Source organism: Aspergillus tanneri, assembly GCF_003426965.1.
Source record: "Aspergillus tanneri strain NIH1004 chromosome Unknown AapTan_5_pilon_pilon_pilon, whole genome shotgun sequence".
Classification (NCBI taxonomy): Eukaryota; Fungi; Ascomycota; class Eurotiomycetes; order Eurotiales; family Aspergillaceae; genus Aspergillus; species Aspergillus tanneri.
In genome coordinates this window covers 2,553,389-2,580,456 of record NW_022984632.1, presented here as the reverse complement: position 1 = coordinate 2,580,456, position 27,068 = coordinate 2,553,389, and the positions used below count along the sequence as shown (strand labels likewise).

General features: G+C 50.4%; 13 protein-coding genes across 13 annotated transcripts; 8 read left to right on the top strand and 5 right to left on the bottom strand.

Moving 5' to 3' along the window:
• Positions 1–140: 140 nt before the first annotated feature.
• On the top strand, positions 141–563 carry ATNIH1004_010264 (uncharacterized protein; the record flags this gene model as incomplete). Its single annotated transcript, XM_033574839.1, has 1 exon — positions 141–563. The coding sequence occupies one exon, from the start codon at positions 141–143 to the stop codon at positions 561–563; it is 423 nt and encodes a 140-aa protein (XP_033422857.1).
• Positions 564–1,095: 532 nt separating this feature from the next.
• Positions 1,096–2,744, top strand: ATNIH1004_010263 (putative MFS transporter; the record flags this gene model as incomplete). Its single annotated transcript, XM_033574838.1, has 4 exons — positions 1,096–1,225; positions 1,279–1,590; positions 1,638–2,052; positions 2,117–2,744. The coding sequence occupies 4 exons, from the start codon at positions 1,096–1,098 to the stop codon at positions 2,742–2,744; spliced, it is 1,485 nt and encodes a 494-aa protein (XP_033422856.1).
• Positions 2,745–2,939: 195 nt separating this feature from the next.
• On the bottom strand, positions 2,940–6,023 carry ATNIH1004_010262 (DUF3712 domain-containing protein; the record flags this gene model as incomplete). The annotated part of the gene is made up of 6 exons (XM_033574837.1): positions 2,940–3,323; positions 3,372–3,496; positions 3,553–3,974; positions 4,034–4,162; positions 4,696–5,743; positions 5,810–6,023. 6 exons carry the CDS (start codon positions 6,021–6,023, stop codon positions 2,940–2,942), a joined length of 2,322 nt encoding a protein of 773 aa, XP_033422855.1.
• Positions 6,024–6,506: 483 nt separating this feature from the next.
• On the bottom strand, positions 6,507–7,470 carry ATNIH1004_010261 (uncharacterized protein; the record flags this gene model as incomplete). Its single annotated transcript, XM_033574836.1, has 5 exons — positions 6,507–6,809; positions 6,883–6,941; positions 6,997–7,225; positions 7,316–7,343; positions 7,385–7,470. The coding sequence occupies 5 exons, from the start codon at positions 7,468–7,470 to the stop codon at positions 6,507–6,509; spliced, it is 705 nt and encodes a 234-aa protein (XP_033422854.1).
• Positions 7,471–8,208: 738 nt separating this feature from the next.
• On the bottom strand, positions 8,209–10,501 carry ATNIH1004_010260 (Zn(II)2Cys6 transcription factor; the record flags this gene model as incomplete). Its single annotated transcript, XM_033574835.1, has 6 exons — positions 8,209–8,785; positions 8,835–9,176; positions 9,229–9,399; positions 9,455–9,615; positions 9,685–10,284; positions 10,361–10,501. The coding sequence occupies 6 exons, from the start codon at positions 10,499–10,501 to the stop codon at positions 8,209–8,211; spliced, it is 1,992 nt and encodes a 663-aa protein (XP_033422853.1).
• A 1,233-nt stretch (positions 10,502–11,734) lies between these two features.
• On the top strand, positions 11,735–12,611 carry CCA1_2 (CCA tRNA nucleotidyltransferase, mitochondrial; the record flags this gene model as incomplete). Its single annotated transcript, XM_033574834.1, has 4 exons — positions 11,735–11,787; positions 11,846–11,974; positions 12,045–12,223; positions 12,289–12,611. The coding sequence occupies 4 exons, from the start codon at positions 11,735–11,737 to the stop codon at positions 12,609–12,611; spliced, it is 684 nt and encodes a 227-aa protein (XP_033422852.1).
• Positions 12,612–15,144: 2,533 nt separating this feature from the next.
• On the top strand, positions 15,145–15,998 carry ATNIH1004_010258 (uncharacterized protein; the record flags this gene model as incomplete). Its single annotated transcript, XM_033574833.1, has 3 exons — positions 15,145–15,419; positions 15,491–15,726; positions 15,790–15,998. The coding sequence occupies 3 exons, from the start codon at positions 15,145–15,147 to the stop codon at positions 15,996–15,998; spliced, it is 720 nt and encodes a 239-aa protein (XP_033422851.1).
• A 983-nt stretch (positions 15,999–16,981) lies between these two features.
• Positions 16,982–17,505, top strand: ATNIH1004_010257 (uncharacterized protein; the record flags this gene model as incomplete). Its single annotated transcript, XM_033574832.1, has 3 exons — positions 16,982–17,071; positions 17,144–17,262; positions 17,343–17,505. 3 exons carry the CDS (start codon positions 16,982–16,984, stop codon positions 17,503–17,505), a joined length of 372 nt encoding a protein of 123 aa, XP_033422850.1.
• A 341-nt stretch (positions 17,506–17,846) lies between these two features.
• ATNIH1004_010256 (uncharacterized protein) lies at positions 17,847–18,395 on the top strand (the record flags this gene model as incomplete). Its single annotated transcript, XM_033574831.1, has 1 exon — positions 17,847–18,395. The coding sequence occupies one exon, from the start codon at positions 17,847–17,849 to the stop codon at positions 18,393–18,395; it is 549 nt and encodes a 182-aa protein (XP_033422849.1).
• Positions 18,396–18,705: 310 nt separating this feature from the next.
• ATNIH1004_010255 (putative MFS lactose permease) lies at positions 18,706–20,611 on the top strand (the record flags this gene model as incomplete). The annotated part of the gene is made up of 6 exons (XM_033574830.1): positions 18,706–18,852; positions 18,913–19,126; positions 19,209–19,558; positions 19,609–19,831; positions 19,891–20,318; positions 20,372–20,611. The coding sequence occupies 6 exons, from the start codon at positions 18,706–18,708 to the stop codon at positions 20,609–20,611; spliced, it is 1,602 nt and encodes a 533-aa protein (XP_033422848.1).
• Positions 20,612–20,652: 41 nt separating this feature from the next.
• On the bottom strand, positions 20,653–21,843 carry ATNIH1004_010254 (uncharacterized protein; the record flags this gene model as incomplete). Its single annotated transcript, XM_033574829.1, has 3 exons — positions 20,653–21,027; positions 21,078–21,653; positions 21,706–21,843. 3 exons carry the CDS (start codon positions 21,841–21,843, stop codon positions 20,653–20,655), a joined length of 1,089 nt encoding a protein of 362 aa, XP_033422847.1.
• Positions 21,844–22,614: 771 nt separating this feature from the next.
• On the top strand, positions 22,615–24,490 carry ATNIH1004_010253 (flavin-binding monooxygenase-like protein; the record flags this gene model as incomplete). Its single annotated transcript, XM_033574828.1, has 2 exons — positions 22,615–22,645; positions 22,707–24,490. 2 exons carry the CDS (start codon positions 22,615–22,617, stop codon positions 24,488–24,490), a joined length of 1,815 nt encoding a protein of 604 aa, XP_033422846.1.
• A 250-nt stretch (positions 24,491–24,740) lies between these two features.
• Positions 24,741–26,073, bottom strand: ATNIH1004_010252 (putative C2H2 finger domain protein; the record flags this gene model as incomplete). Its single annotated transcript, XM_033574827.1, has 2 exons — positions 24,741–24,842; positions 24,898–26,073. 2 exons carry the CDS (start codon positions 26,071–26,073, stop codon positions 24,741–24,743), a joined length of 1,278 nt encoding a protein of 425 aa, XP_033422845.1.
• Between the last annotated feature and the right edge of the window lie 995 nt (positions 26,074–27,068).

The following is a 27,068-nucleotide window of genomic DNA, read 5'->3' as shown; positions in this document are numbered from 1 at the left end:
ATGCATATGCGTCTGGACAAAGTCTCTTCACTCGGTCGGATGTCTACTGGCGTTTGCCTGTGGTACCGTGTTGAGCACCAACACCGCCTCGTGGTTCCAGAGAAAGCCCCGGGTTTGATCCGCACAGTGAGCGCCTTAGTATGTCCCTAAGGGCTGTACATGATCACCCTGACGGGGGCGGATCTCTGCATGGGGTCCTTCATGTTCACCACGGTGGCTGTTCTCCGACGCCGATTGACCTGGTGGGAGATGTTGATCCAGTGGGTGGTGACGTTTCTGGAGAATTTGGCTGGGTCATTGTTTGTTGTGGCGATTATCTTCGGCTGTACCTCTTCCCCCTACTTCGAGATGGAGCAGATGTTAGTCGAATCGTCGAATCTAGATGGAAATATCTTCCCGAGCCGTACAAATCCGAAATCATCACCTTCGCCACCAAGAAACAAGTCGTCCCCGACTTCCACATGATCTTCCTGCGAGGCATTGGCTGCAACTGGCTCGTCTGTCTCGCTTGTTTCCTCGGTCTGCAAGGACTGGACCTCGCCTCGAAGATCTTAGGCATCTAGTTGCCGATTTTTGCCTTTGTGTCGTTGGTATTTGACTATGTGGTCGGCAATATGACCTTTATTAGAATGGCGATATGGCTAGGGGACCCATCAGCGTTAAGTTGTATGTCTGGAAGGAGATCATCCCGACATTGTTGGGGAATACTGTGGGTGGGAGGTTATCTGTTGGTATGCTATCCCTCTCTTGTTTCTGATATATTCATGTTAATTGATTGTAGGAACTTACTACTGGTATATGAATCCGACGGAGACGTTGACGCTGACGGAGTTGCGCAGACAGTTGGAGAGGTCTCCATCTCCACAGAAAAATGGCCCAGAAGGACAATGATTATCCTATCCGTCCTATCTAATAATATCTAATAGATGACTGAGATGTATACTCTATTATCTAAGAGCTACTGTATACTACTATAATATTCTATTCGTATCGGAGCGACCTAAACGGCAAATTTCTCCGAAAGGATATTTTCATCCGCGTCAACTCGTCCTTCTGTAGACTGTCACCAGTTCACAAATTAATACTAATATACCAATGATCAATGTCCTGGAGAAAGACGCCGCATTGGCGGTTGTTAGCGACGAAGCGCAGGAATTCGATCCAGCAGTGGAAAAGCGCGTCATGCGCAAAATCGATCTCTTCTTCATGCCCGCCATGCTGATCGGTCTCCTCCTCCTCCGTCAATATAAAATATCACATACTGACTAGATATGCTAGGCTATGGATTTGTCTACTGGGACAAGGCGATCCTCGGCAGTGCCTCGTTATTCGGCATGACGGCGGACCTCTCGCTGCTGGTGGTGGATGAGTCCACCTCACCACCGTCGAGAGACACCTCACGACTGAGCTGGGCCACTTCGATCTTCTATTTCGGCATGTTGGCCGGTCTGTATCCCATGACGTTTGTACTGCAGCGGTTCCAAGTCCGGTTCGTGTTTGGACCCATTGTTCTGCTGTGGGCTGTTACTTGTGCGGCGACGGCCGGGGTGACGACTTGGCAGGGACTGTTTGTACAGCGATTCTTTCTCGGTATTCGCATTTCTTTCTATTTCATGGGTATATATTAATAGAAGTAGGATTTGTGGAAAGTGTAGTCCCCACCGGATTCATGACCATCGTCAGTGGATACTACACGCAGCAGGAACAAGCCATGCGACAGGCGTGGTGGTTCTCCGGTACGGGATGGTTCACGATCATCGGCAGCGCAATGAACTATGCCTTTGGACAGATCGACTCCGGAGCTTTGACTCGTTGGCAGTATATCTATATCTTTGCAGGCGTGTTGACCTTCCTGTTTGGTCTGTGGTGCTGCATGATGCCAAATTCACCGGTTTCCGCCTGGTTCTTGACGGCCGAGGAGCGCGTGGTCGCCGTGGAGAGGCTGCGTCGGAGCCAGACCGGCGTAAGATGTCATCAGATCAAATGGGGGCAGATCAAGGAGGCGGTTACAGATGTGAAGATGTATTTGGTGGCTGTTATGATGGCATCTGCGTGGGTCTAGCCTCTCTGGCTAAGGCACTTTTCTGTTTGATATTAGCTAACTAAGGATATATAGGTATACAATTAACGGAGCAATCTCTGGCTTCGGTCCATTAATCGTATCCACCTTTGGATTCAACACCCTCGACTCGATCCTCTTTCAGTTCCCCGTGGGCGCGATCTGTATCATCTTCATCCCAACCTGTGGATATATCTCATCACGCATCCCTAACTCACGCATCCCCATGCTCCTGGTCTGCTGTCTTCCCGTCATCGCAGGGTGCGTTATGATCTGGAAATCCTCCTGGGGATATAAACCCGCGACACCGGTTGCCGGATACGCATTGACAGGGTTCTTTGGCCCCGTGGTGAGTCTGATCATCACGCTGGGGGCGAGCAATGTGGCCGGCGCCACGAAGAAGACGGTCATGGCTGCGACGGTGTTTGTCGCGTACACGGTGGGCAATATCATCGGACCACAGCTGGTTAATGGTCGCACGGTGGATCGACATTATCCTGAGCTGTGGACGGGACTTATCATCTGTTATGGGATTACGATGGCCTCGGCCACGTCGCTATATTTCCTCCTGTGGCGGGAGAACCGTCGGAGGGATCGTTTGCAGGTCGATGAGAGTCAACGGGATAAGTTGGCGTTTCAGGATTTGACGGATAAAGAGAACCCCTTTTTTCGATACGTATTATAGTTTTTCTTTCTACTTATTGGTGTATGACTGTATACAACTATTCTTAGAATATACCATTCAATCACTGTTATACTGAAGCTGCATATCACCAAGTGGATCCACCCTAGTTTATTAAATTCACATCAAGACAATTGGATTCTATAGATCAACCAAGCCATCCCATTCTCATACTCGTTATTCATCAATACAAATCACCTATGACCTCCCATTCCCTATTTTATTCAATATCGACCGTATCTCCGAACCATTCTTATGCAAAAATCCCTCCACTGAATTAGTCAACAAATCACTAATCGGCACCTTCGCCGAAAGAACCAGATCTCGCATAACCTCAGTATAGTAAGGAATCACCCTGCCATTGTAGATGACTTCTCGCGTGACAGCATCCAGACTCAGGCGTCCATTCCGCAGCGACTCTCGCTGGGACTGCAGAATCGGGCTCAGATTGTCGAGAATTTGATGTATGTCCACCACACCCTGAAGAGACGTCGAGTGGTTCCCTGGTCGTAGGACTAGATTGTTAATGGTGGCGTTGCCGATGGTGATATTATTAGCTTTAAGGTCCATGGTTATGGTTCCCTATACTATTATTAGATAATATTATGAAGAGGAGGAGGGGGGATATACAATCTCGATCGTCATAACAGATGGATTAGGCAATGTCGCATTCGCAAGTAGATTAACTCCGTCCTCTCTTGGAGGAAGAAGGATCTGTGGATCGTCGATTGAGAAACCAGCGAAGGAATTAAGAGCTTCAATCAATCAATCAATCAATTAGTTAGACCATCAGGATATTTTCATGACTTACTATTCTGAGGCAAATCTTTCACAAGAGAAACATGACTCTTCAACCTCCCCAGATAGATATTCGTCTCTCCAAACGCCGACAACGGCGCATGAGACTGAAACACCACATTATGGAGATAATATTTCCACGGTTCCGGATTCACCGGGCTCGACTGATTCTGTACCCCGATAGTGGTATTCCCTCGGACGACGATGGCATCGTTATACACCTTGAGATAGGTACTATTCCCCGCCTGGTCGCGATTAAACAGATGGAGAACATTGGGATCGAGACGTACGGGGATATCGACGTGGAGGGACAGTGCCGTCTGAATGCTCAAGAAGATGGAGTCCGGCTGGGGATGCATGATGCTGGCGTTGACAAGAACCAGCGATGCATTGTCCATTACTCGTTGAGAAATGGCTTGGATGATAACCGTGAAACTAGTTGACCCCTCATCATTAGTCTACTCGATAATTCTCTCATACTGGATCAGACTTACAATAAAGGGAGGAATATCGCCAGGAAGAGAATACCTCCAAAGGCATAGCAGCACCAGAATCGAGCCCAATGACGACGTAGCTTTCCCTGGTCGTGAAGTGTCGTCGTGGCCAATTCCACGTGTGCGATACTAGATTCTTTGAGTGGTCCCCGATTAGCTCCTATGGCGTTTTTACCATGTTTGGTGTTGAGATAGGATGGCTTCATTTTCTCTCTCTCTCTCTTTGTCTCTCTTTGTCTCTATGAGAATCTCCGAGAGAATTATCGTGACTCAGTCAGGTAATGTATATGGGATTGTCCACTCCATTTAATTAGATGCATGTGACAGAATCAATAGAATATGATATTGTGGATCAGATAATCAAAATCAAGTGTTTTCTATAACTAATATGATTCTAAAATGCCGATCTGTATACAACGGAAGCGAGAACCAAAACGGTAGGCATTGCGAGGATCCACTTGAGAGCTTACAATAAGGAGAAATATTCAAGCGTTAATTAGTTTCTACTAGCGTAGATTAATCTCTCGACCCGCAGCTCGCAAGAACTGTCAATTTGGGACATATATTTCACCTCGTTGACATGATAGAATCAAGTCACGATAGTATCTGAATCCCAGAGATGATTCTCCCCTCGTCCATCATCTTCTGTGACCACCACCCACATCACTCGCTGCGCAATGCGCTCTTCGTTCTTCTCCACCCGTTGAATGCTCTTCTGACTCTGCTGCAACTTGCGCGTCACCCGTTTCTCTCGCTCCTTGTCCACCTTTTCCCCCTTCTTCCCCAACTTTTTCAGTTCCTTCTCCAGATCCTCCTGGACCATGAGTTTCCCCGTATTGGACTCTCCCAAGGGACCTTCCATGCGCTCGCGGGCTCTCGCGCGCGCCTCCCGCTTCGCCGCCTCGATCTCCTGAACCTTCGCGTTCAGCTCGCGCTCGGCCTCTTGTGCTTCTTCCACCAGTTTCGTAGCCTTGTCACGTTTGCCCACGAGTTGCGAGTTCTGCCGATCCGCGAAGAGACGTGCCTGTTTTTCCGAGGCGCGTTTGATCCAGTTCTCTGACGGGGGTTTCTCGTGGCCGAATTCCAGCGGTAACACATAGCCTTTTAGCACGTCCATTCGGCGCATCTGAGGATCGTATCTGTCTTTCCCTAACTCATTCTCTTTCTCTGCCTCTGCTTCTGCCTCCTTCTCTTTCTCGCATTCCTCCTTACTAGGAAAAACCTCATCCCTCCCCTCCAACCGTCCTAGTTTCAGCACCTCCCCGGAAATCCCCACCGTTTCCATCATCTGTCTCGTCTTGAGGATTTGCACGCGTAGTCCCCGGGGGACGAACAGCTCCTCATTCGCCAGACGGAGGTACGCCTCCGTCCGCATCTGCGACAACTTGTGCGATCCGTACTCTGTGGCAACTGCCACGCCCAGCGCGGCGAGTTGCACCTCCAGCAGCGGCACAAAGCTGAAGATCCCGCTCGTGGCGCTGGCGGTCTGCAGATACGGATGTGCCAGCCACACGGCGTTCAAGCCATCAATGAACGCTAGGAAGTCTGTCGCACTGATACTCCCCGTCCCAGGGTGTCCTGGTCCTTGGAAGGCGTCGGGTGATTGCATGGATGTGAGATCATTGTAGCTCAGCGTCGTCGTCGTCAGATCGGGCGGATAGGCGCGTGCAAACGGTCGGTAGATGGTGCCGTGGAAGGTGTGTGATGTCTCTATCATTAATTAGATTAGCTCTCGATCACTCACTCTCTATCTCTATATATGTATATGTATCGTACGCGGTATCACACAAGGGAGTCTTTTCCGTGGAGTGTCAGAGACCTGGTTCCGGATTAGAGCCGGCGTTGTGTGAAGGGTGTACGGAGGGAGTGGGGGAGGGTCATATGGCGAGAAGGGATAAGTAGGCAGGTCTTGCGAGGGAGGAGGACATTTCTCCTGGGATTGAGATTTTGAGGGGCGTGGGGGGAGCGCAGGTCCGTCATTCGAGTCCATTCTGTCTTTTGGCGATAGGAGTGTCTCTGTTGATGTTTGTTTCCGTTTGTCTGCTTGGGTGGGTAATGATGATGACTCAGCATCTTATCTTATCTCCGTAGATCAAATCCAAAACAGGAAATATGAAACTAATACCAGGCATTCCCTAGTCAACCAGTTAAATCTTCTGATCTATAAAACATGTCGAAATCCTCGGTTCTCCCCAGTCCGTCTCATCTACCCCCTTTAACCCCCATCGCGACGCACATGCACGACCTTTTTATCCTCCGCATGCACCACCCACCTCTCTCTGTTCATCGCCCCAACAATCCTCTAGGGGTAGAAACCATCTCATCCACAGCGCTACGACAAACGTTATAGCAAAGCAGGCCAAAATCGCCATATATGGATACCCAGGGGCCTCCTTGGCTTTGAACACCAACAGCCCCGAGAAATTCCCCAAACAGTACCCCACGAACAGCATTGCCCCCGGCAGGGAGTTTTTCATGAATCCGCCCGTGTTACTCGCTGCCAGGGACAACACGATCGGAAACATGGGTGCGTATGCTCGCACAGCCAGAATCCCATCAGTCGAGACCATGGCTGCGTTTTGTCGAGCATGATTGTGAGAAACCCTACGAGGGCCACGACATACAGCGCTGCGAGACTGGGGAGCCGTGTGCTATGCAGGGTCGACGTGATGGTGCTGATAATGCAGAGCGAGATGAGTTGGATGGTGGTGCTGGGGAGGCCCATCAGGACTGTCTGGGGAATGGAGAATCCAAAGCTAGAGATGATTGTTGAGAACTGTTTCTTTTGTTACCTATCTACTGGCAGATTCTCACCCCTCAGGACAAGGATACTAGGATACTATACTCACGCTAGTCACTCCATCACTCGGAAGAAATAGCATAACCCCATGATGAAAAACCGATACATCTGAAATACCGCACAGTCTCCCTCGCCTGAAGTGGATTCCAAGTCTGAGACATACGCTGGAACTTCTTCGACGGAAAGATGCCAGTTCTCGATCCATCGGGGACAGGAAAGACGTTCTGACGCGGCGAATCCGGCAACGCGAACCCGAGAACTACAGACCAGATGATTGTAATCGATCCCAGGATGAGGAAGAGCATCTTCCACTGTGGACATGGGCCAGTGTAGTGCACCACGCCGTAAGAGATCAATGCGCCGAGGATTTCGCCCGCCTGGTTTCCCGCTGTCTAGATCATATGGCGTAGGACATATTCGCGAGGCGTGTATCACGTGCTAGTCATTAGGGAGAAACCAGGCCCTGGTCCACTTTCCATCACGTCGAGGAGGGTGCACAGGACCATGAGACTGGAGAGTCAGCGCCGTTTGACACGTGGGGTGCGGCTTACTACATGTCAATGCGACGAATCAGTCGTCGTTCATCTTCAGGAGTCCATTGGTTCGACATATCCGGATGACCAGTGTGTATGGGCATGGTAGGCTTGTTTTGGATATTGCTGCGTTTGAGATAACGTCTGTTCGGGCGTCTTATTCAGGGGAGGTTGATCAATGCAAGGGGTATAGTCTACTTATGTTATGCAGATTTGATGGGTCGAAATTCTCCGAGGAGAATACATAATAAGGTTAAGGTGCAATCTGATCTGTCGATCAGCTTTGGATATCCTCTTCTAATCATTCTCTGTGAGATATATCACTCATATGCTAGATCCTTTCATGGAGGTAGTTCCGAACATGGAAAGACATCATATCAGTTAACCAGTGAAGCCAGGCGAGACCAGGTTTGATAATGAGCTTGGCAACGGGCTCAGAGTCGGCATGGGAACTAGTGCTTAATTAATTGTTTGGACCCCCGTGCCTATCGTCGAGTGCTTCATTAACACTCAGCCTGTGGGAAAGGGGTACCTAGTACTGCCAAAGGTCAACGGATTCACATCTCGCTAAGTCTGAAGCTCAACAAAAATGACAGAATTGGCCGGGTGTATATACACTCCAAATCGATATCATAAAAGACAGTCAAGTAGCCGTAGAATTATTTGGCAGAGATATTGACTGCCTAGCTATCCAAGTTAGGCTATTAGTATAGCGTATATAGCCTATACTTACTGGGCCAAGTAGCTCTACAAATAGTACCCCATTGGCCAATTCGCACCCAAGAAAGACAATAATAAATTAACTGGTCAAAACTACTCTGGTATATCTCGTTTTGCTGGTGTCATAAATCATTACGGTCATTTTCATGCTTATCCCCAAGGCCAAAATGATCCCATTTCTCCAAAAACGAATCCATAGCCACATCCGCCTGTCGCGCAGAGCCCTGCTGGATCACCGACAGATAATGCGGGTAGAAACTGCTGAACTCTTGCGCATCGCTGTTGCGCCAGCTGTGACTCTCAAAGTCCGTAAACAGCGCGCTCGTCTCCTCAGGTAACCTCACTTGCTGCTGATTTGCTGACAGCTGGATCATGCGCAGAAGGCCCTTGGCGAGCGTGAAGCGGCGCGAAAACGCTTGCGCGATGATGCACAACTCGACGAATGCATTGCGGTTCTCCGGTGTGTCCAGCGCCTCCAGTAACGTGAACAAACTGACAGTGATCCACTGGACTGTCGACGGGGACATACGGTCGATACCCCATTTGTCCCGGTGGATGCCAAGCAGGTACGCAATGCGACGCGCAGTCGACAGGCAAATCGTGCGCGCGCAGCCGGCTGTGTCTGGGTCGAGGGGAGTGGTGGCGCCGTTGAAGCGGAGGAAGCCGAAGATCTGTAGGACAGTGGTGTGGTAAAAGAGACTGAGTCGCCGTTAGTACTTATGGCTAGGACCTAACAGTACCCACTCACTGAATGCTGAGGACATGCGGCACGATGGCCGTCTCGGCTTGCAGGCATTCCGGTAGATTGGCATGCCAGCCTTGCAGCTGTTGATAGATGTCGTTGACGATAGAAACCATCGAAGACTGGGGCAGCCGGTCCCTAACGCCATGAAAAGCACGGCTGAACCGTATCGTGATGCAGCTAAGATCGCACCATCGGTCGAACACGCAGTTGTGGTGGCCAGGGACCGGCTCATCATGCTTCGGGTACGGCGACCACACATCGCGAGGATCGCCATGGCGAATGTGCACGCGTGGCTGCCGTGGAGGGTGCACATCGATATGCTTCATCAGTGACACGGCCGAAGTGCTACCCGATATAAGTCAGTACCAACCAAAGCCACGGGGTCGAGGCAGCGTACGAGGCGATGCAAAAGGTCCCCCACAGTGTCCGGTTTGCCACACTTTCGATCCCCCTTAGGGAGCTATCGTCCGTCGGTTGCGCCGGGCGAGATGCAGCATACTCCGTGGCGGATCGCGTGGCCAGGTCTAGGTATGTCCATCCCATGCGGTCTTTTCCCATGAGGACCAACCTCCGGTTCGTTAGCCAGTCCCCAGCCAGGAACGATACGATTTTTTAATATCTACCGAATGAACAGAATCAGGAGCCCCTGGATGGTGGGCAGGCTCACGGTGCCTTCCTCCTCTTCCTCCTCCTCTAGTAGTCGCCGCGCCTCGTCGTAAAACTGATTGCCCCGTGAGAAGGCGTCGTTGGGAATAGTATAAACTTCGGCATAGTCGGAATAGTACTGGACACTCAATCATCAATAACCCGCACGCCATAGCTCGTACGGTAGTGGCACGGCTACACCACATACACTCGCTTCAGAGAGAATCACATTCACCAGGAACGGTGAACAGAACCGGCAGTGCAGATTGCCCGCCTGCATATCGCACACGAACGCATCCTTGTCCAGCCAGTGGAAGAATGGATAGGACCAGGTCAGCCACAAGGATACCAAATGCGAGACGAGGTCATCGTCGTCGGTGACGGTCGTCCACGGTTTGGCCGGCACGCGGTACACCGGGATATCCGTAAGTCGATTGACGTCCAGCACACGTCGACCGCTGCGCTGGCTAGGGCCGTCTTCGTCGTCGTCGGATGGCCGCGAGAATTGGCTCTGAACCTCGCGCAACTCCGGGGATCCTTCAATCTCGTACTGAGAGAACTTCTGCTTCAAAAACACCTGGATCTCGTCGAACGACGCGTTGCTGCGGATCAGATTCAACAGCTGGGCGACACGCGTGCTGTCGCTTTCTCGCAGGGCGCTAACCAGCCGCAGGAGGACGTCCGACGCCATCTCGAGCCGGTCGAGTTTCCGTTTCATCGCAAACTTCCGGCGCATGTCGGCCATTTCGTCGACGTGGCATTCGAGACCATTGGCAACGCAGTGCTCACAAGGCGGATCCCCTCGGCACTAGGCGGTCGGATTAGAAACAAGCTCTCCGTCTACATATGATATAATCATGGAGAGGCGGAGAGAGGGGACGCACCTTCAATTTCTTCTGCTTGCATGCTCGGCAGGCGGTTGTCTTATGCTTCCGACTGGGCACTACATCATCGGGACTGCTGGATTTTGGCAGGGGACTTGGGAAAGGGGCAAGTGGACGTGACGACGACTGAGAATTGGACATGTAGAATTCCAAGTGATCTCACCCTTAATGCCATGACCCGGAGGATTTGTGAGGCTTTTTATATATACTGATTGATGACTTCGGGTGAAATCCCGACAGGAGTTCCCGACTGCGTTGTTCCGTGGAGACAATGAAATACAGCAGCCCGAGAAAAGAAACCAGCCAGGCCTAAGATCTGGCATGCCGCGGACCAATCAGGAGCGGTGTTCGGTGGGGACGTGCATTTCAATCTTGGGCGCCGTGCAGATCGGCCCCATACGAATTTGCTGGGCGGGTGTCTCAGCCGGCCAATCAGCGTTGTAGACTGTGATCATTGGTTGAGAGAGATCCACTGGACTCGACCGGACTCGACCGAAATGGCTAGCGGGGTTCCAGAACGAGTCAACAATGGCCCGATGATTGGTCGTAGGGCGCGCTTCTCAGGTGATGGAGGGATGAATTGTGAAAGAAACTGTCGAGAAGGGCAAGTATCGTCACTGTACTACGTATGGTACTTTGGGATAGCATCCGTCTTGAGGCCCAGTGAGCCACCTCTAGGTACCTCTGGTAGGCAGAGACCGTAGTGACCTAACAGGTCCTACAGGGCCTGGTACTTTCGGTGGAAACGGAGATACGTCGGGGCCGCATATTGCAAACCAGAACGTACTGTGTATCGAGCTGATCAGCAACATCATGTGTTGCGACGGGGAGCACAAACACTTCGCCCTGTTTCGCGCTGCTGGTTTGCTCCAGGATGCGTGGCGCTGGACTCTGTGCGCCATTATTTGCGAGTGGGGGAGATCAGATAATAGGTAGCACTGGACTGGGAATAGATAAACTGCCTATTTTGCCCGCATCTTAGGCAGACACTAACTTCATACTGTATATCTAGTTAGTTCGTTTTAGATCCAGTCATTGGACAGAAAACACCCACTCCATCCCCAACACGTATCGTGGTATTTACTTGAGTCCAACGTGCACCTAGAGAGCAAGCCATATTGTTAGACCCGGGAATAGATCGCCCGTTTCGGATTAGGGAGCATGAGTCAAGCACATGGGTCTTTGTTTGCTATATATGTAGACCAGCACATGGGACAAATCGTAGTTGAGATGGCGTCGACCAGTCCCATCATCATCGTCCCGATTTGAATATCTCAATATCCACAGCAGAAGATCGATCGAGCGCCGATTGACCCCCGCTCGCGGTGATGCTGTTGGGCAGTGACAACCCTCCACCCAGACTTCCTTCCGACAATGAAAACAACGCCCGATCAAATGGCCTGCAAAAAGGGTGAAGCTTTCCCACGGTATGTATAACCGGATATCTCTGTTCCTACACCGACCATTGTGGCTGATGCATCCCAGTGGATCAACACATGGCACGGCCCGGAAGACTGTCGAAATTTTACCCGCAGCGCAACTTCTTGAACGGCTCCTTCTCGAGTATCGAGAACATCATCTCTCCAGTAGTCACCTAGCCCCTTTGGATATTCGGTTCACCTGAATCTGGGTCCGCGATAAGTTGCTGGGAGACCAGAGCCACGACAATTGATGTTGTCCTCAGTATTCTGACTGGAGCGCAATTTTTAACTGCTCTGGAGGACTATTTCGACGAGAATGTTACAAAATATGCAGACGAAGCACTGCATGCCGGCGTCCCATCTACCGTTACCGGAATATACCGAAGCGACCGCAAGCCAGAGAAGTCCAAACACCTGGAGGTTGGCACCACCCATATTTTCGGTTTATTGGTAACTTTGTGGGCTTGAGGAAGGGAGTCCATACGGAAGAAAGCGGAAATCATCCAGTTCAGTTTGCGACTTCTGCGGAAGACACGTTTCGTCGAGACACCACAATTAATGCTTTACTTCACAATGTGGACAGTCAGCAAATAGAGAATTATATGATGAAGGGGCTGCAGGACCTGGTTGCTGGGATCCTCCGCACCTCGTTGGACCCATGTCAGACATTCGTAGATGACCCCCTCGGGATATTGCGGTCGGTCAGATTTGCTAGCGGGCTTGGATTTGAAATTGAGGAGCCGCGGGAGTCGGTAAAAAATCCCAAGATTCATGCAGAGTTTCAGCGAAAGTTAGCCGTGAGCGTGTTTGGGCGGAGGTTGAGAAGATAATGAATGGGTCGAATCCGAGAGGAGATTTTGAGCTCATTTACAGCTTAAACCTATACTCAGTGCTGTTTTGACCCATCCGGTCGGCTACGTCAGGCACTGCTCGGTGTAGGAACCATGACAACGCCTATGGCCCGGTGCCTTTAGAAGTCTTGCAAATCTTCTAATACCGGAGTCTGACTCCCCTAGAAAAGAGCTCACTTGGGGTGAACAAGGCAATCATCTCTGGATCACGGTGGCGTGGGCACACCTCGCACCTCTGAGACATGGCAGAATCGGTGAGGCGTTTAAAAACGCAACAGACACATGAAATCTCGAATCAGATTTCCAGGTAACTTCGCCATCCTCTTACGAACACTGACCATACTCTGCGGTTGATTGATCCAGTGGTTACCAAGGATCATTCTCCACCGAAACTGCCCCGAAGTGAGATTGGTGTGGCCGCAAGATCCTGGGGTGTAACTTGGAAGCTTCAGTTTGTATGTGTTACTAGCAAGAGCTGTATACCAGCCAGACAACTATGACTCCTATGCAGTGTGTGCCCAGGGCATTCAAAGTTTGTGGACTATATCTTCAAGTCGAACCTGCAGGATGCAGCTACTATGGAGCATATTCTGAGTGGCTGCAACCTTATGAACCTATTCAATCTGAAGGGGAGCAGTGGCTTTATACTAAACGTTGCACCTCATGGCCTCGTGAGGTGGCCATATGACCACCAAAATGCCTTCAGACAGGAAGCGACGGTAAGGCTCATTATGGCAGAGGGAAGCCTTCAATGTTCCCTGAATCTGTATCTACACTAGCCTTGGCAAATACCAGTTAACTATAATCCTCTCCTGCCCAACTACAGGGATCCAATTGGGCATCTGATCCACCAAAAATAGTCGGGTCGGCAGCAGGCACTTAAGTAGATTGCTTGGGGGGGGGGGGGAGGGAGGGGGGGGTTACTTCCGCCAGGAATAGCCCGGTTGAACAGTTGAACTCTCGTATAGATATACTAGGATGTTGAACACCTGCGGCACTATTGGGACAACGTGGCGCTTATCAATTGTCCTTTGGATGCGTCAACTAGTTATCTACCCATACATAGTAATTTACAATAGGTAGATTTGATATTACCCATACCTGTATCGAAGTCGGCTTACCATATTCACAGAATGTATGGTGCATAGTTTGCCCTGGTGCTCAGTCTTGAGAGATATGAGTCTGTATTGACGATAACTGCATTTGTAGAAGATGAAGCAAATGGAGCCGTGGTTCACCATGAAGCTATCACCAAAGGGTATTACTCTGACTGCCTCCCCCCACAGCTTCATCTAGTGTATATTTAAATGAATCATTTGATACCCCGACGTATATCACAATGGGAAATATTTCCTCTTTCGATCGTCATCTGACTTGGGAATAACCGTCGCAAGCCGAACTCCCATCGCCATTCTCCTTCACCTTCCCTACACGCTGCAGAGTTCTATTCCGAATGTACCCATCCACCGTCGATTTCCACTAGGTATGCATTCGAAAACTTGACCTATTGATGACGCCTGGATTTCCGACGCGGTATCGTCAGAGGGTGGGGTATTGCTTCAAACTTCGGAGACTGACTGACGTCCCTATGATAGGCTTGGTCTCCTTTCACCATCATTATTACTACACTATACGTGTACTTACGTATAATGATAAACAAATTCTCCTGGTTTCTTGGCCAACTCATCTGTCGCCGCGATCGGAGCATATAGTCCCAACCAACGATATTGAAGTATATATCTCCGACGTCCATGGGTACATGAAAGATCCCACCCAAGGGTACAACGGAAGTTAACGTTATTATGTACCAACTATATTCCAAACATCCGAGTGGTTTTCATTCAAACACAGACACTCACGGAGTTCATCGCCGATGGAGATCCATCCAGAGGGTAGAGACCTGGTCCAATCGAGAGCTAGCTTGGACTCGTACGCAATGTTCCATGATATAAAGTGCTTGTGAGTATCAAGACTGGTAGCCCGGTCTCATTGTTGGAGCTACGCCTCATGAAGACACACGTACAGCATAATTCAGGAGCGCCACGGACGAAACGAGGAGGTCAACAACAGAAAGGGGAAAGAAATCTGTGTATGGTTCCTTTCGTCGGGGCTATTTTCCGGTCATTAGTCCCGATTCTTTTGTCAATATGCATCTGTTCTACACTTAGCCAACCAATTTCACGAGAGTGATAAGGGCATTTCTCAAATGACGTTCTTATACGATATTTCAGGAATGGAGAGCTTCATACAAGAATTCGTGACCTCAGGGCGTTGTTCTAGATCGAGATACCTGACCCCTCAAACTCTGTTGGATGGAATGGGCTTCCGAATGCTCAGAACAGTTCATTGGCCAGGTTGCTGATGATTTTTCGTGCCAGAAAAGTATTTAAAGTCGATTCATCGCTTGTACGATCACTTCTCTTTTTCCTCCTCATTCAAAATTAATACCACTATTAGGATTAACACCACCAATATAGGATTATCATTGTCAATCTCATTACCTCACCAAACCATGCAGAACTTAGACATCACCAAGGACTATGGGACCCCCAATGCCCTTTACTTCAACTACATCACCCAGGTCCCACCTGACTCTGTGGACGACTTGAACGAACTCCACAGGCAGATCCAAGACATGTATGCCTACGAACTGGGACAAACCGAGGACGAGATCCAGAAGCAAATGGACCAGGGCACCCTGCCCAAGGACGACTCGGTGGACTCCCGCATCCAGCGGACGGTATATCGAGGCAGACTGATCGATAATCTCCGGAATGAAGAAAAATGGTACGTCCTACCTCACTTGGAGCCTTTAACTTAGAAACATGTACAATCTCACCTATTAATAATGCATACAGGCTTAACGTCCACGAAGAAAAACCCTCCGAGCCCAAGAAACTGAAGGCGGACAAAAACGACGTGATTTCCACAATCCTGCGTGAGCTGTTGAGCCACTATTCCAAGCACCCGGAGCCATTCTCCGTTTTGCTGCGTCTCCTCCGGAACACTATTGCCGTGGTGCCCGGGGAGCAGAAATACTGGTATACTCATGCAGTGTTGCGGTATGACCGTAACAAGGACGAGGTCATTCCCGGTGGGTATACCCATAAATATATAAATAAACAAACACGTATATACTAACTCAGAATTTAAATAGAACTGCACCGCGTCGCCTTCAAAATCGACCGCCAGGACATCTCCGGTGACACCGTCGAAATCACCATCTCGTACGCAAACAGCAGACTAGAAATGGACGTAGACAAGTGGTTAAATGAACGACGCAATCTCCACCACATTATTAAAAGCGGGACTTCCGTGCGGGAGAAAATGGCATTGAATTTCTCTCTTCGAGGCGAGGAGATTTAAACAATGTGACGCTTTTGCTATATTTAATTCTTTGCCGTGGAATTATTCCAGTACTTGAATTTTGTCAGACTAATTTTTTAATTGATTATTCGAGTGCTTCAGTTTTTTTGTCAGACAAAAAAGAGAAATAATAAATTTTCTGTTTAATGGAGGTAGTGATGAGGGTATCAGGAGAGATTGAATTGATTTGGGAAATTTGAGTTTGTTTCTGTCTAGGTTTACTGTGCGAATATATGATAATTCCACGATGGTTCTCTATCTGATTTCTTTCTACCCTACTCCTTTTTCTTCTTTTTGAATTCGAGGAATATAAAATCTACCGGGCCCCGGGAAGCGAGTTAATGAATTGGTTTGAAATATCTTAAATACAGGTTTCACAAGCTAACCCCCAAGAAGTATTCTATCACGTTTTGGATGTTCCGAGTTCGCCGATCTCCGTGGGATTCGATATGCGCTGGTCAGCAATTATACTGAGCTGTTAGGTGTAGAACTATATCCAATGCTCATGCTGACTGTTTCCCTCTGGGGACCACCAGGTACGATTTATATGGCCTTTTCGAGCCTGCTGTTAGCAAAATATATTCTCTCAACAGTGACCAGATTCAGGCAGCCAAAGGCATGAATAATCTGTTAAGTCATTAATGTGACTCTATAGGCCATTCTCAAGTCGGGAATCGAATCGTCCAGTCAAAGGATAACGAGATTTAGAAAATATTTCTTGTCGGCCGTTCTCAGTCAGATCACCTCTACAATGAGATATATAGAAATTTTGCCCAAGACAGCCATATGGTCCATCAAGTGAAAGACACGTAAAGCACTCGACAGCTTTATTCTACCCCCCCTCTTTGTCGCTCACTTTGCTATGGAATAGCCAAGTGGCAATTGCATATGGTGCCCTCCATGCGGCTTTCAACTCACTCCGGCCATCAGTAAGGGCCACCCGTTGTCATTATGGGGTCGAACCTCCATTCCGTTCCGCCAAGATGCCAGACGCAGTGCGGTCCTACACCGACCCATTCTCGGGGAACAGGAGGGTCAAAAACCAGATCCGCTGGTTTCTGTACAAATTGAGTGTCGGAGAGCTCTAGATAAGACGTCATGAGAGATAGGCAGGCACTGACTAATACGTACTGGTCTGTGGGCAGGGGAAGCAGCACCAAGAGAACGCCACAAAGGATGTGCGGGTGGAGTGCCTTCACAGGGAGACCGAGCACCTGCATAAAATCGTGCGCATTTACGAGTCGGGGCTGGAAACCCCCCGGAAGTAGTTGGGCATTCCGGTTCGCAAGGCCTCTCTCTTATTATTAAGGGTTTCCTTTGCTAACGCCCGTGTGCAGGGGTTAGGCTCGTCGCACAGATCGACTGTAATTTCCAAGCAGTGAACCCATCATACCCTCACCTTGAGATCGACGGGTATATTTTCTACAAGCTGAAGTATTTGCTGCGAGTTGTTTTGGGAAAGCTGAAGAGTTACTCAAATTCCAGGTTTTTGCTCAAGACCAAATGATCTGAGAGAGCCGGATTGAGCTAGGAGGGTAACTATGCCACGAGGATTTGGTAGTAGTCTTTGGTTATTGGAAGTGAGAGATCATTCATATATGGTGGATTGAGCTGATTGTTTGTTGTACTCCGTAGAGACGAGAGGAAGTATAGATGGAAGGTGCATCACGTGTTTTCCGCTTTGGGCTTCGAAGATATACTACACCGCCTGCTACTCTCAACATACTGCCATTCCGCTTTCGGCCTTCATTCCTTTTCTTCTCTTCATTCATTCATTCATTCATCCACTTCTTTCTTTGTCTCTTTTCTTTTATTATTTTTTTTTTTTTGTCAATCCATCCTCCCCAGATGTATACTCACGACCGCGACGAAGCTGACGAACCACGCAAACGCAATAAAGTCTCCCACACGGCCAATGGCATCTGCTATGACTGGATGGTGGTCTCGGGCAACTGCCATTACGCACGCGACCGGGCAGCGTTCCAGACGTACCGGACGACATCGCAAAAGCTCCAGCTCCGGAACAACATCTTCAACCCTCACGAGGAACTCCACGTGGCGGGGGTAGGGACGGTGCAGCTGACGGTGTGTAGGAGACCCGGCGGGGCTGGCGACACGCGGGTGATCGAGCTCAAGGAGGTGCTGCATATCCCCGAGGCGATCTGCAATGGGTTCAACCCGTTACTGGTGGGGAGCAGCATGTCGTGCCACGCGGAGTACTGGGAGGGGGCGGATGGGCAGGGCGAACCGCTGTGGTACAGCGTGCCTTTCGCCGGAGGGACCAGACTGGCGTTGGCGGGGGATCCCCGGGGGGAGTCGGAGATGATCGAGGGACGATATTATACGTTGAGTTTGTATATTAGTGGGGAGGAGAAGGCTTTATTGCAGTCTATATAATCGTTATATTAGACAATTGAACCACTCGATAGACCCACTGGATTACTTGGAAGATACTTGGGGGTATTTTATCGTACACTCCACATTTGGTATTAAACCCGTAGGAGTTGGGGAAGCTCGCTTAGTAGATATAGAGGCATAAAGGTATAGAGCCATAGAGAATGAATGAAGCTATAGACGGAGTTACCCAATCGGGAACGGAGTCTCCTTGCTGGAAGCGGACTGGCGGATCCTGGACAATTGGTCTTGTTCAATTTCACTGCATCAACCATCATGATCGAATATATATATCCATCTAATTCCTCTCCAGATGTCTCCATATCAGATTCCCACGGGGTACAGACTCTACATCATGACGGAAAAACTCGATCCTGAGATTTCCCATGTGGAGGTTTATGCGTTGGCCGAGGCCACGCAACAGCAGAAGCCGAAGCTGTTCAGCAAGAGTATGCTCAAGGTATCTCTCTCTTTCTATCTAGATGTAATGTATATTATTATATCTAACGGTGGCTAATAGTTGTATTGGTGCATCGCCGTAGCCATGCTCAATTCATGCATTAACGGATACGACGGCTCGTTGATGGGATCCATCAATAGCTACGAGCAGTATCGATCATACTTCGGCTTCGATCCAGACGAAGGAACGCCGTCGACGGGCATTGTGTATGCCATCTACACGATTGGGAATATCGTGGGTTCGTTTACTGCGGGACCATTTACTGATTTCAAAGGTACATACATACATATCCTTTCCGATCTATCATGACCTGTCCTACTCTCTGATATGGACATAATAATGATGTGATAATATAGGCCGCCGCGTCGGCATGGCCCTCGGCGCCATTTTTATCATCATCGGCACCATCGTGCAAGCTACCTGCCACAACCTGGGCGGGTTCATGGCGGGCCGATTCATCTTGGGCTTTGGCGTGGCCACGTCGGCGACGGCTGGACCGGCGTACGTATCTGAGATAGCCCATCCGGCGTACCGCGGTGCCATGACAGGTCTGTACAACGTGCTGTGGTTCGGGGGTGGTATCCCGGGGACATTCATCCCCTGGCGGACCAGTAGCATCGAGGGGACGATGAGTTGGCGCATTCCCATCTGGTTGCAAATGGTGTTTTCGGGGATGGTGTTGTTGTTTTGTTTTACATTACCGGAGGTATACCCATCCATATCCATATCCATAATATATGATAGCTAACAGGTCAGTCCCCCCGGTGGCTCATCTCCCAGGATCAACACGAAGCGGCGCTGCAGGTTCTCGCGGAGTACCACGGAGAAGGCGATCGAAATGCGCCAATTGTGCAGCTAGAATACCGCGAGATGATGGAGGACATCTCGAAGACGGGGGCGGATAAACGATGGTGGGATTACCGCGAGTTATTTAACTGTCGAGAGACGCAATATCGATCAATGCTGGTCATATTCATGGGTATCTCTTCTATCTCTTCTATCCCTTCTATACTCTGTTTATTTTATTAATACGTATAGCCTTCTTCGGCCAATGGTCCGGCAACGGCCCCGTTTCATACTACTACCCGCAGATGCTGCGCGGCGCCGGGATCGAAAACAACAGCACCCGACTGCTGCTGCAGGGACTGCAGAACGTGGTTCAGTTCATCGGAGCGGTCATCGGGGCGCTGATCACGGACCGCATCGGACGACGACCACAGCTACTGGTGTCAACCGCGCTCATCGTGGTGCTATTTGCCATCATCACAGCGCTGAACGCGACCAACGTGGTGAACGAGTCCTCCGGCGAGCCCATAGCCAAGTCGGGGGTCGCGGCGCGGGCGCAGATCGCGATGCTGTTTGTGTTTGGACTTGTTTACTCGGTGGGATGGACGCCGAATCAGGCGATGTATCCGGTGGAGTGTTTACGATATGAGAGTCGAGCGAAGGGGATGGCGATGAACAATGTATTCTCTCTATCTTATCCCTCTCTATCTCTAGGGTATACTAACGATGATAGTTTTTCGTGAACATCGCCTCATTCTATAACACATTTGTCACCGGGATTGCCTTCAGCGGAGCGGGATGGAAATACTATTTCCTGTTTATCTTCTGGGACACGTTGGAGTTTCTGGTGATATACTTTTTATTTGTCGAGACGAGCCAGCGCACGCTGGAGGAATTGACAGGGATATTCCAGGCCAAGAATCCAGTGAAAGCGTCGAAGAGAAAGGGGATCATTGAAGTTGCTGACAAGTAATACATATACCTATCCCTATACCTATTTATAATATATAAATATCATTGCCTCTGTACAATCGTCTCCCTCACAACTTTAATCCCCTCCTCACTCCTGGTACTATTCCCATCCCAGACCGTGCACGTCGTCGGCTCTTGACGAGACAGAGCCATATGCTCGTCGCTGATGGTATTCCACTGGGTCGGGAGAGACAGCGGATGACGGAATCGACGGCGTTTACTCTGCAGAGTGGAGGGATCACCCTCGGACAAAGGATAACCCTGCGACGAGGCTCCCTTGGTGGAGATATATCCGGTGGCGCGACGAGCAAGACGTCGAATGAGAGGATAGATCATGGGAGCGTTACCGATAATGACGGCCACGAAGGTCTCGCGACAGGCCCAGCTGCCGGCTTGGGAGGCGCCGTTTTGACCGGCCTATACTCTGTTAGATACATATAGAGAGAGAGATAGGAAGGGAGGAGTACCGTCACGATCAACACACATCTCAAAATCCCTGCTGCTATGACAAAAAAACCTCCACTGAAAAGAACCAGCAATTCCAATTTCTCCCGCCAAGGCAAACGCGCCTTGAACAGCATCGGAGTCGGAATCGAAATGAGATACAGATCGGTCACGACGTTCAACGTAACCGTGACGTAGACATCGATCTGCGAAACAGCCGGCTGGCAATGATTCCCGGGGTCGGGATAGATCTGCCAGTTACGATGCAGGGGACGACAGCCAAAGAGGATGGAGCAGATGACAGCGATGTAAGTGGCAGCGATGAAGACATAGGCGATGCGCACGCGGATGTTCATGTTGACCAGACCGGCCGTGAGACGGGCGTAGAAGATAGCCATGCAGGCCTTCAGGAGCCATAATAAGGTGGTGTACAGAGACCAGCCGAGGACTTGGGTCTTGGAACCACCGACGCGCAGACGATACTCTTCAGATGAGGGATTAAGAGCGCGTCGATCAGCGTCGGTCATGGCGTTGTTGGCCAGGCCTTTCCACAAGGCGCCGACACAGTAGGCGGCGCCGGTTTCGAGGGCATACACCACCTATACACATATATATTAGTATGTATTTTTATGTGCCTTAGGATTGATATACCCCCGCCAGAGGCATTAAGTAGTCATCGAGCTTGAATTGCTTGAATCCAACTGTGATGTAGCGAGCGACGATGCGGAGAACGATGGTGGCGATAGCGATGGCCAGGAGGGTGAATGCTTCGATTGTGAAATCTCCCATCGTATAATATAATATATGATATGCTCGTAGAAACAGGGATTATCGTTAGCAGACAGGGCTATATTTATAGGACAGGAGATGGGGTCGATCCACAACCGTTGGAGAATCTCCTCAGAGATGGGTCTTTATATTTACCTATCTCTAATCCATCTCTATAATCTATATCTATATAGATTGATTGATAGATAAATAGATATATGACGGATAGATGATGATGACTGACTGAGACGATAGGATGATAGATCATCGATTCGAGAGAGATATAGAGAATAAGTCCGATCAAGCAAATCCCGAAAGTTAGCTGCATGACAGAAAACGAAATTAACTCATACCAACTAAACTGAACTAATAAAAAGCTGCTAAAATCTCCTAAAATTCTACAAGACTAACAATTCACATGCCCCACTCGCCAGCCAACGCTAGAGTCGTGGTGTTGCACAAAAAGGGACGTTTTCAGGGGGATTCTTCTCTTCGTCGCCTTCTGTTGGATATTCTCGATAGTCGAACCGTCTTGGTGGATTCTATCCAGGATCCCCTAACCCTACTTATTTCTTCTTTTGAAGTTTTACGATTGAGAATCCACAAAAACGTTTGGAATTGGAGTACTGCCTATTTGGGAACTGGATCCTGAGGCACTCCACTCCGTATTAGGCACTCTGTTTACTCTTCTTTATTCTTCTAAATTTATTCTTTCTTTTTTCTACATTTTATAATTTGTTATCTACTCCTTATTCCTTTCTCTCTTTTCCCATTTTCTAATCTTATTTTATTATGGACCTCGACGTCGCCATCATCGGTGCTGGTATGTATACACCAAATATACAATAGAGAATCGTAAAAAATCATATAATAATGTTATATAGGATGGCACGGTCTCGCGGCCCTCAAAACTTATCATCAGCTCCATCCCGATGCCTCCATTCTCCTCCTGGAGGCCGCGTCGTCGGTCGGCGGCGTCTGGGCGAAACATCGTCTATATGCCGGTCTCAAATCCAACAACATGCGAGGCACCTACGAGTTCAGCGATTTCCCTCTGGATGAATCCTTTGGCGTGCAACCGGGGCAGCACGTCCCGGGGCCGGTGGTGCAGCGCTACATGGAGCGGTTCGTCGAGCACTTCGACCTCACCCCTTACATCCGCTTGAATGCTCGCGTCCACGTCGCCGATCACCAATCCGACGGCTCCTGGGTCCTCACCGTCTCTGACGTTCAATCCCAGTCCGAATCCCAGCAGACGATAGCGACGAAAAAACTCATCGTCTGCACGGGCATCACCTCGCAGCCGTATCTCCCGAGCTTTGTCGGACAGGATGGCTTCGACGCCTTGCTGTTCCACATCCGCGACCTCCCCATCCACCAGGACGGTCTTCTCCAGCCCGACAAGCGCATCGCCGTCTATGGGGGCACCAAATCCGCCTGGGACGCGGTGTACGCGGCTGCGACGGCGGGCGCGCGCGTCGACTGGATCATCCGCGACAACGGGCACGGGCCGGTATGGATGGCGCCGCCGTACGTGACTCCATTCAAGCTGTGGCTGGAGAAACTAGTGACGACGCGTCTGATCACCTGGATGAGTCCGTGTATCTGGGGACCAGCGCACTCGCGTCTCCGGACCTGGTTACATGGGTCCTGGCTGGGTCGGAAGATCGTCGATCTCTTCTGGTCGATTCTGGCGGGTGATATCGTCGGCCTGAATCGATATAACGCTCATCCGGAGACGCGTAAACTCCAGCCATGGAGTAGTCCGTTCTGGATCGCATCGGGGCTTAGTATTCTCAATTACCCGAGCAATTTCTTCGATCTGATCGTCTCCGGTCAGGTACGCGTTCATATCAATCATATCGATCGTCTCTCGGAACGGGGTGTTCATCTCGCTCATCCCTTGGACTGTGACTCTGCCTCTGCTTCCCCGGAGGAGAAGAAGAATATCAATATCAATATCCTACCCACCGATGCGCTCATCTGCTGCACAGGATGGCAAGCCACGCCTCCGATTGAATTCCGACCCGCGTCGATAGCCCACCAGCTGGGATTCCCGTGGAACCAGGACCCGATCCCCGTGGAAATGATGCAGGCTGCAGACTCAGAGATCCTCGCACGATTCCCACGACTGGCTCACCAGCCTAGTCTACCAGCCTCATACACACCCGTGGGAGCAGACGCCCCCGCCACGGCGCATCATCCGTTCCGACTCGCGCGGTTCATGGTGCCGCCGGCGCTGGCGAAGCAGCGCTCGCTGGCATTTATGGGCATGACCATGACCATCAACACGACGATGATCGCGCAGGTGCAGGCGTTATGGATCGCGGCGTACTTTGATGATGGGATGGCGTTGAAGTCTCGGGAGAGATGTCCCGACGAGGTGAGAGAGAAAATCCTCCGCTCTGGGCTCGGCGAATCAACCGATGTCGATATCGATCTGCTCTGGGAAACGACGCTGCATAGTCAATTCGGGATCCATCGATACCCAGCAGGATTTGGGAAACGGAATCCTGATTTTGTATTGGATGCTGTGCCGTATGTTGATTCACTGTTGACGGATCTGGGAATGGATATCAATCGAAAGGGCAGTCTCAAATGGTGGGAACCCTATGGAATGGAGGATTATCGTGGTCTGGTCGAGGAATATACCTCAAAACTAAGCTAGGCAATTGATATAAGTCGAGTACATAGTGTAGCTCGTAGGTCCCGGGAATCGATATTACCAATGCCGCAACGCCCTCTACTTACGTGTACATACATCCAGCCTCGCTGATGATCATTCACAAGAGATGAAAAGGCAGAAAGAAAACAAAGAGAGAAAAGGAATAAGATAGAAAAACCATGTCCTACCAGCCATACACAGTACAATCAGGCTGCACCACCGTCCATAACGCCAACATGTAATATCCAACAGATCAACCGTGACCATTTACCTCCTCTTTCTCCTCCTCTTTGACCGTGCGTTCGGGCTTCGGGTTCGCTTCGTCCTTGCCGCATCCTTTGACCAGAATATGTCGCTAATCCATTAGCTTATACATAGATAAACAGATATGCCAAGGAAGAAAGAAATACCTTCAGCGCATCCTTTCGCGAAAAACTCTTATCGCAATGCGTACACGGGAACGGTTTCACAGAGAGATGGATGCGTTTATGTCTTTTTAGATCGTGATTCCGATTGAAACTCTGCGGACACTGATCACATTTGAACGGCCGGTCATTACTGGGCCCCGGGCCCCCGTGTACCCCATGCGGGAGATGACCGCCGTACATCTGCTGCATGCTCGCTAGATGACCGCTCGTGAAACCCGGTGACATGCCCGGTTGCAGACTGCCCAGGAGGGACATCTGGCCATTTGCCGGGTTGTGCACGTTCGTCATGACTGGACCGTTCATCGCCGGGAGCGAATATGACGGCCATGGCTGTCGCGGCTGGTAGCTCAGATGGTGATGAGACGGATGGGGATTAGGGTTGGTGCTGGGATTGGGGTTGGATGACACCCGTCCGGGGGCGGGCATCCCCATGCTGGCTTGGCCGTACGGAGGCGGATACCCCCCCGGTGGGCTGGACATCGGTTGAATCCCCGTGTATGCGGGCGTCGATGACGACTTGGCCATGTACGGATCATTCAATGGTAGCGGGGGCGCCGACGCGGGGTTCGGCAGCGCGTTCTGCGCCGTCAGCATGGCATTCGCCATCGCGTGGTGTTGGTTTGCGCTGGCCGTGGACACCGAGAGGGACTGCTGGAACGGGGGCAACTGGTTCATCTCGTACGATTGCGAGATGGCGTCGTTGCCCGGGGAGGATGTTGCGGGGGTGCGATTCAAAGCGTTCAGCGAGGGGGAAAACGTATCGCGAGCGGTATAAGAGGCGGGGTTCCAGGGTTGTCGCGCCGCCGGGGGAGGAGGATTGCCGTACGCACTCTGGCCCTGCCAGTACGAGGACGCATACGATGAAGTCAGGTCGGGGGAGGCAGACACGCTGGTGGTGGTGGTCGTCGTCGCCGCCACGGTAGGCGCGGTGGTCGAGACGTGGCCGTCGCTCGACTGAGTCGAGGCTGGGGGCGTGAGAAGACTGCTCACGCTCGGGTTGGTCGGGGGATGAGGGTTCGAGGGATGCGAGGGGAGTTTCGCGCCAGGGGCAGGGACCTGGAAGTTCGGCAGCGGCAGTTCAAAGCTGGGGAGAGGCGCAGCCGAAGGTCTGCGCGAGTTCAACGACGGGTTGGCCAGCGCGTCGAGCGCCGTCCCCATGCCCGAGGGAGGGATCGCAAGGGCAGCCAGGTTGACGGAGTTTTCGCGCGAAAAGGCTACCGGTTGAAAGAGATCGACCGCTACCACAGAGGGAGGAGTGGTCAGGGAGGATGCCAGTGGACCGACAGGGAACGAGACTGTATCGCCGCCCAACGCCCAATATCGATTGCCAGCCAGGCTCCCAGAGATGTCTGGGGAATCCAGGAGGGGCGATGATCGCGGTCTAGCGATCTGGCGGGGGATGCAGATGAGGGGGATTCCTTGTAGATGTCGCTGACAGTACTGGTGGGTTCGGGATATTCAGACGTCAATGTGATGGATTTGCAGTTCGTTCGTGTCAACCGAGTCTCAGGTAGACATATCCAGACAGTGGACGGCGGAGTAAAATGGCCAAAAAGATTGGCAATGTAGGTTTAGTACCGTCGCATTTCCTTTGGACAGGTCAATTGTGGAAGAACGGAAGGAGTAGAAAAGCGACGCGATCAACGACTGCGTTGGCAATAGTTATAAGAAAGAATGATATAGGATAAGGGAACCAAGAAAAGAGGAAGAGGAAGAGGAAGAATGGACGGAGAGCACGGACAAGGGGATGGTGATCGAAGAAAAAGAGCGGAAAGTAAGTGGGAGGAATTATTATTATTGGGTTTGTATAGGCTGGGAGTATCAGGCAGTCAATGATGGGTTGAGGCGACTAAAACTTAACTCTCGAGGGCCAAAAAACCAAAAAAACGACCGGAATGGAGACGTATCCAGACCAGTCCAGCGCTGGGCCTGGCCAGCGCGGGGGTTGAAGGAGGGATAAAATACCAAATGGTAAAAGAAATGAAAAATAATAAGATTAAAAAATAAAATTAAGAGCGAACCAAAACAAAAAGAAATAAGTACCAGGTACTTCGTAAAAAAAAAAAAAAAAAAAAAAAAAAACAAGCTGGTCGGCTCTAGTCAAGAATGATGCCTGGGCCAACCAAGTGTGAGGGAAACTTCTTTAATAATAC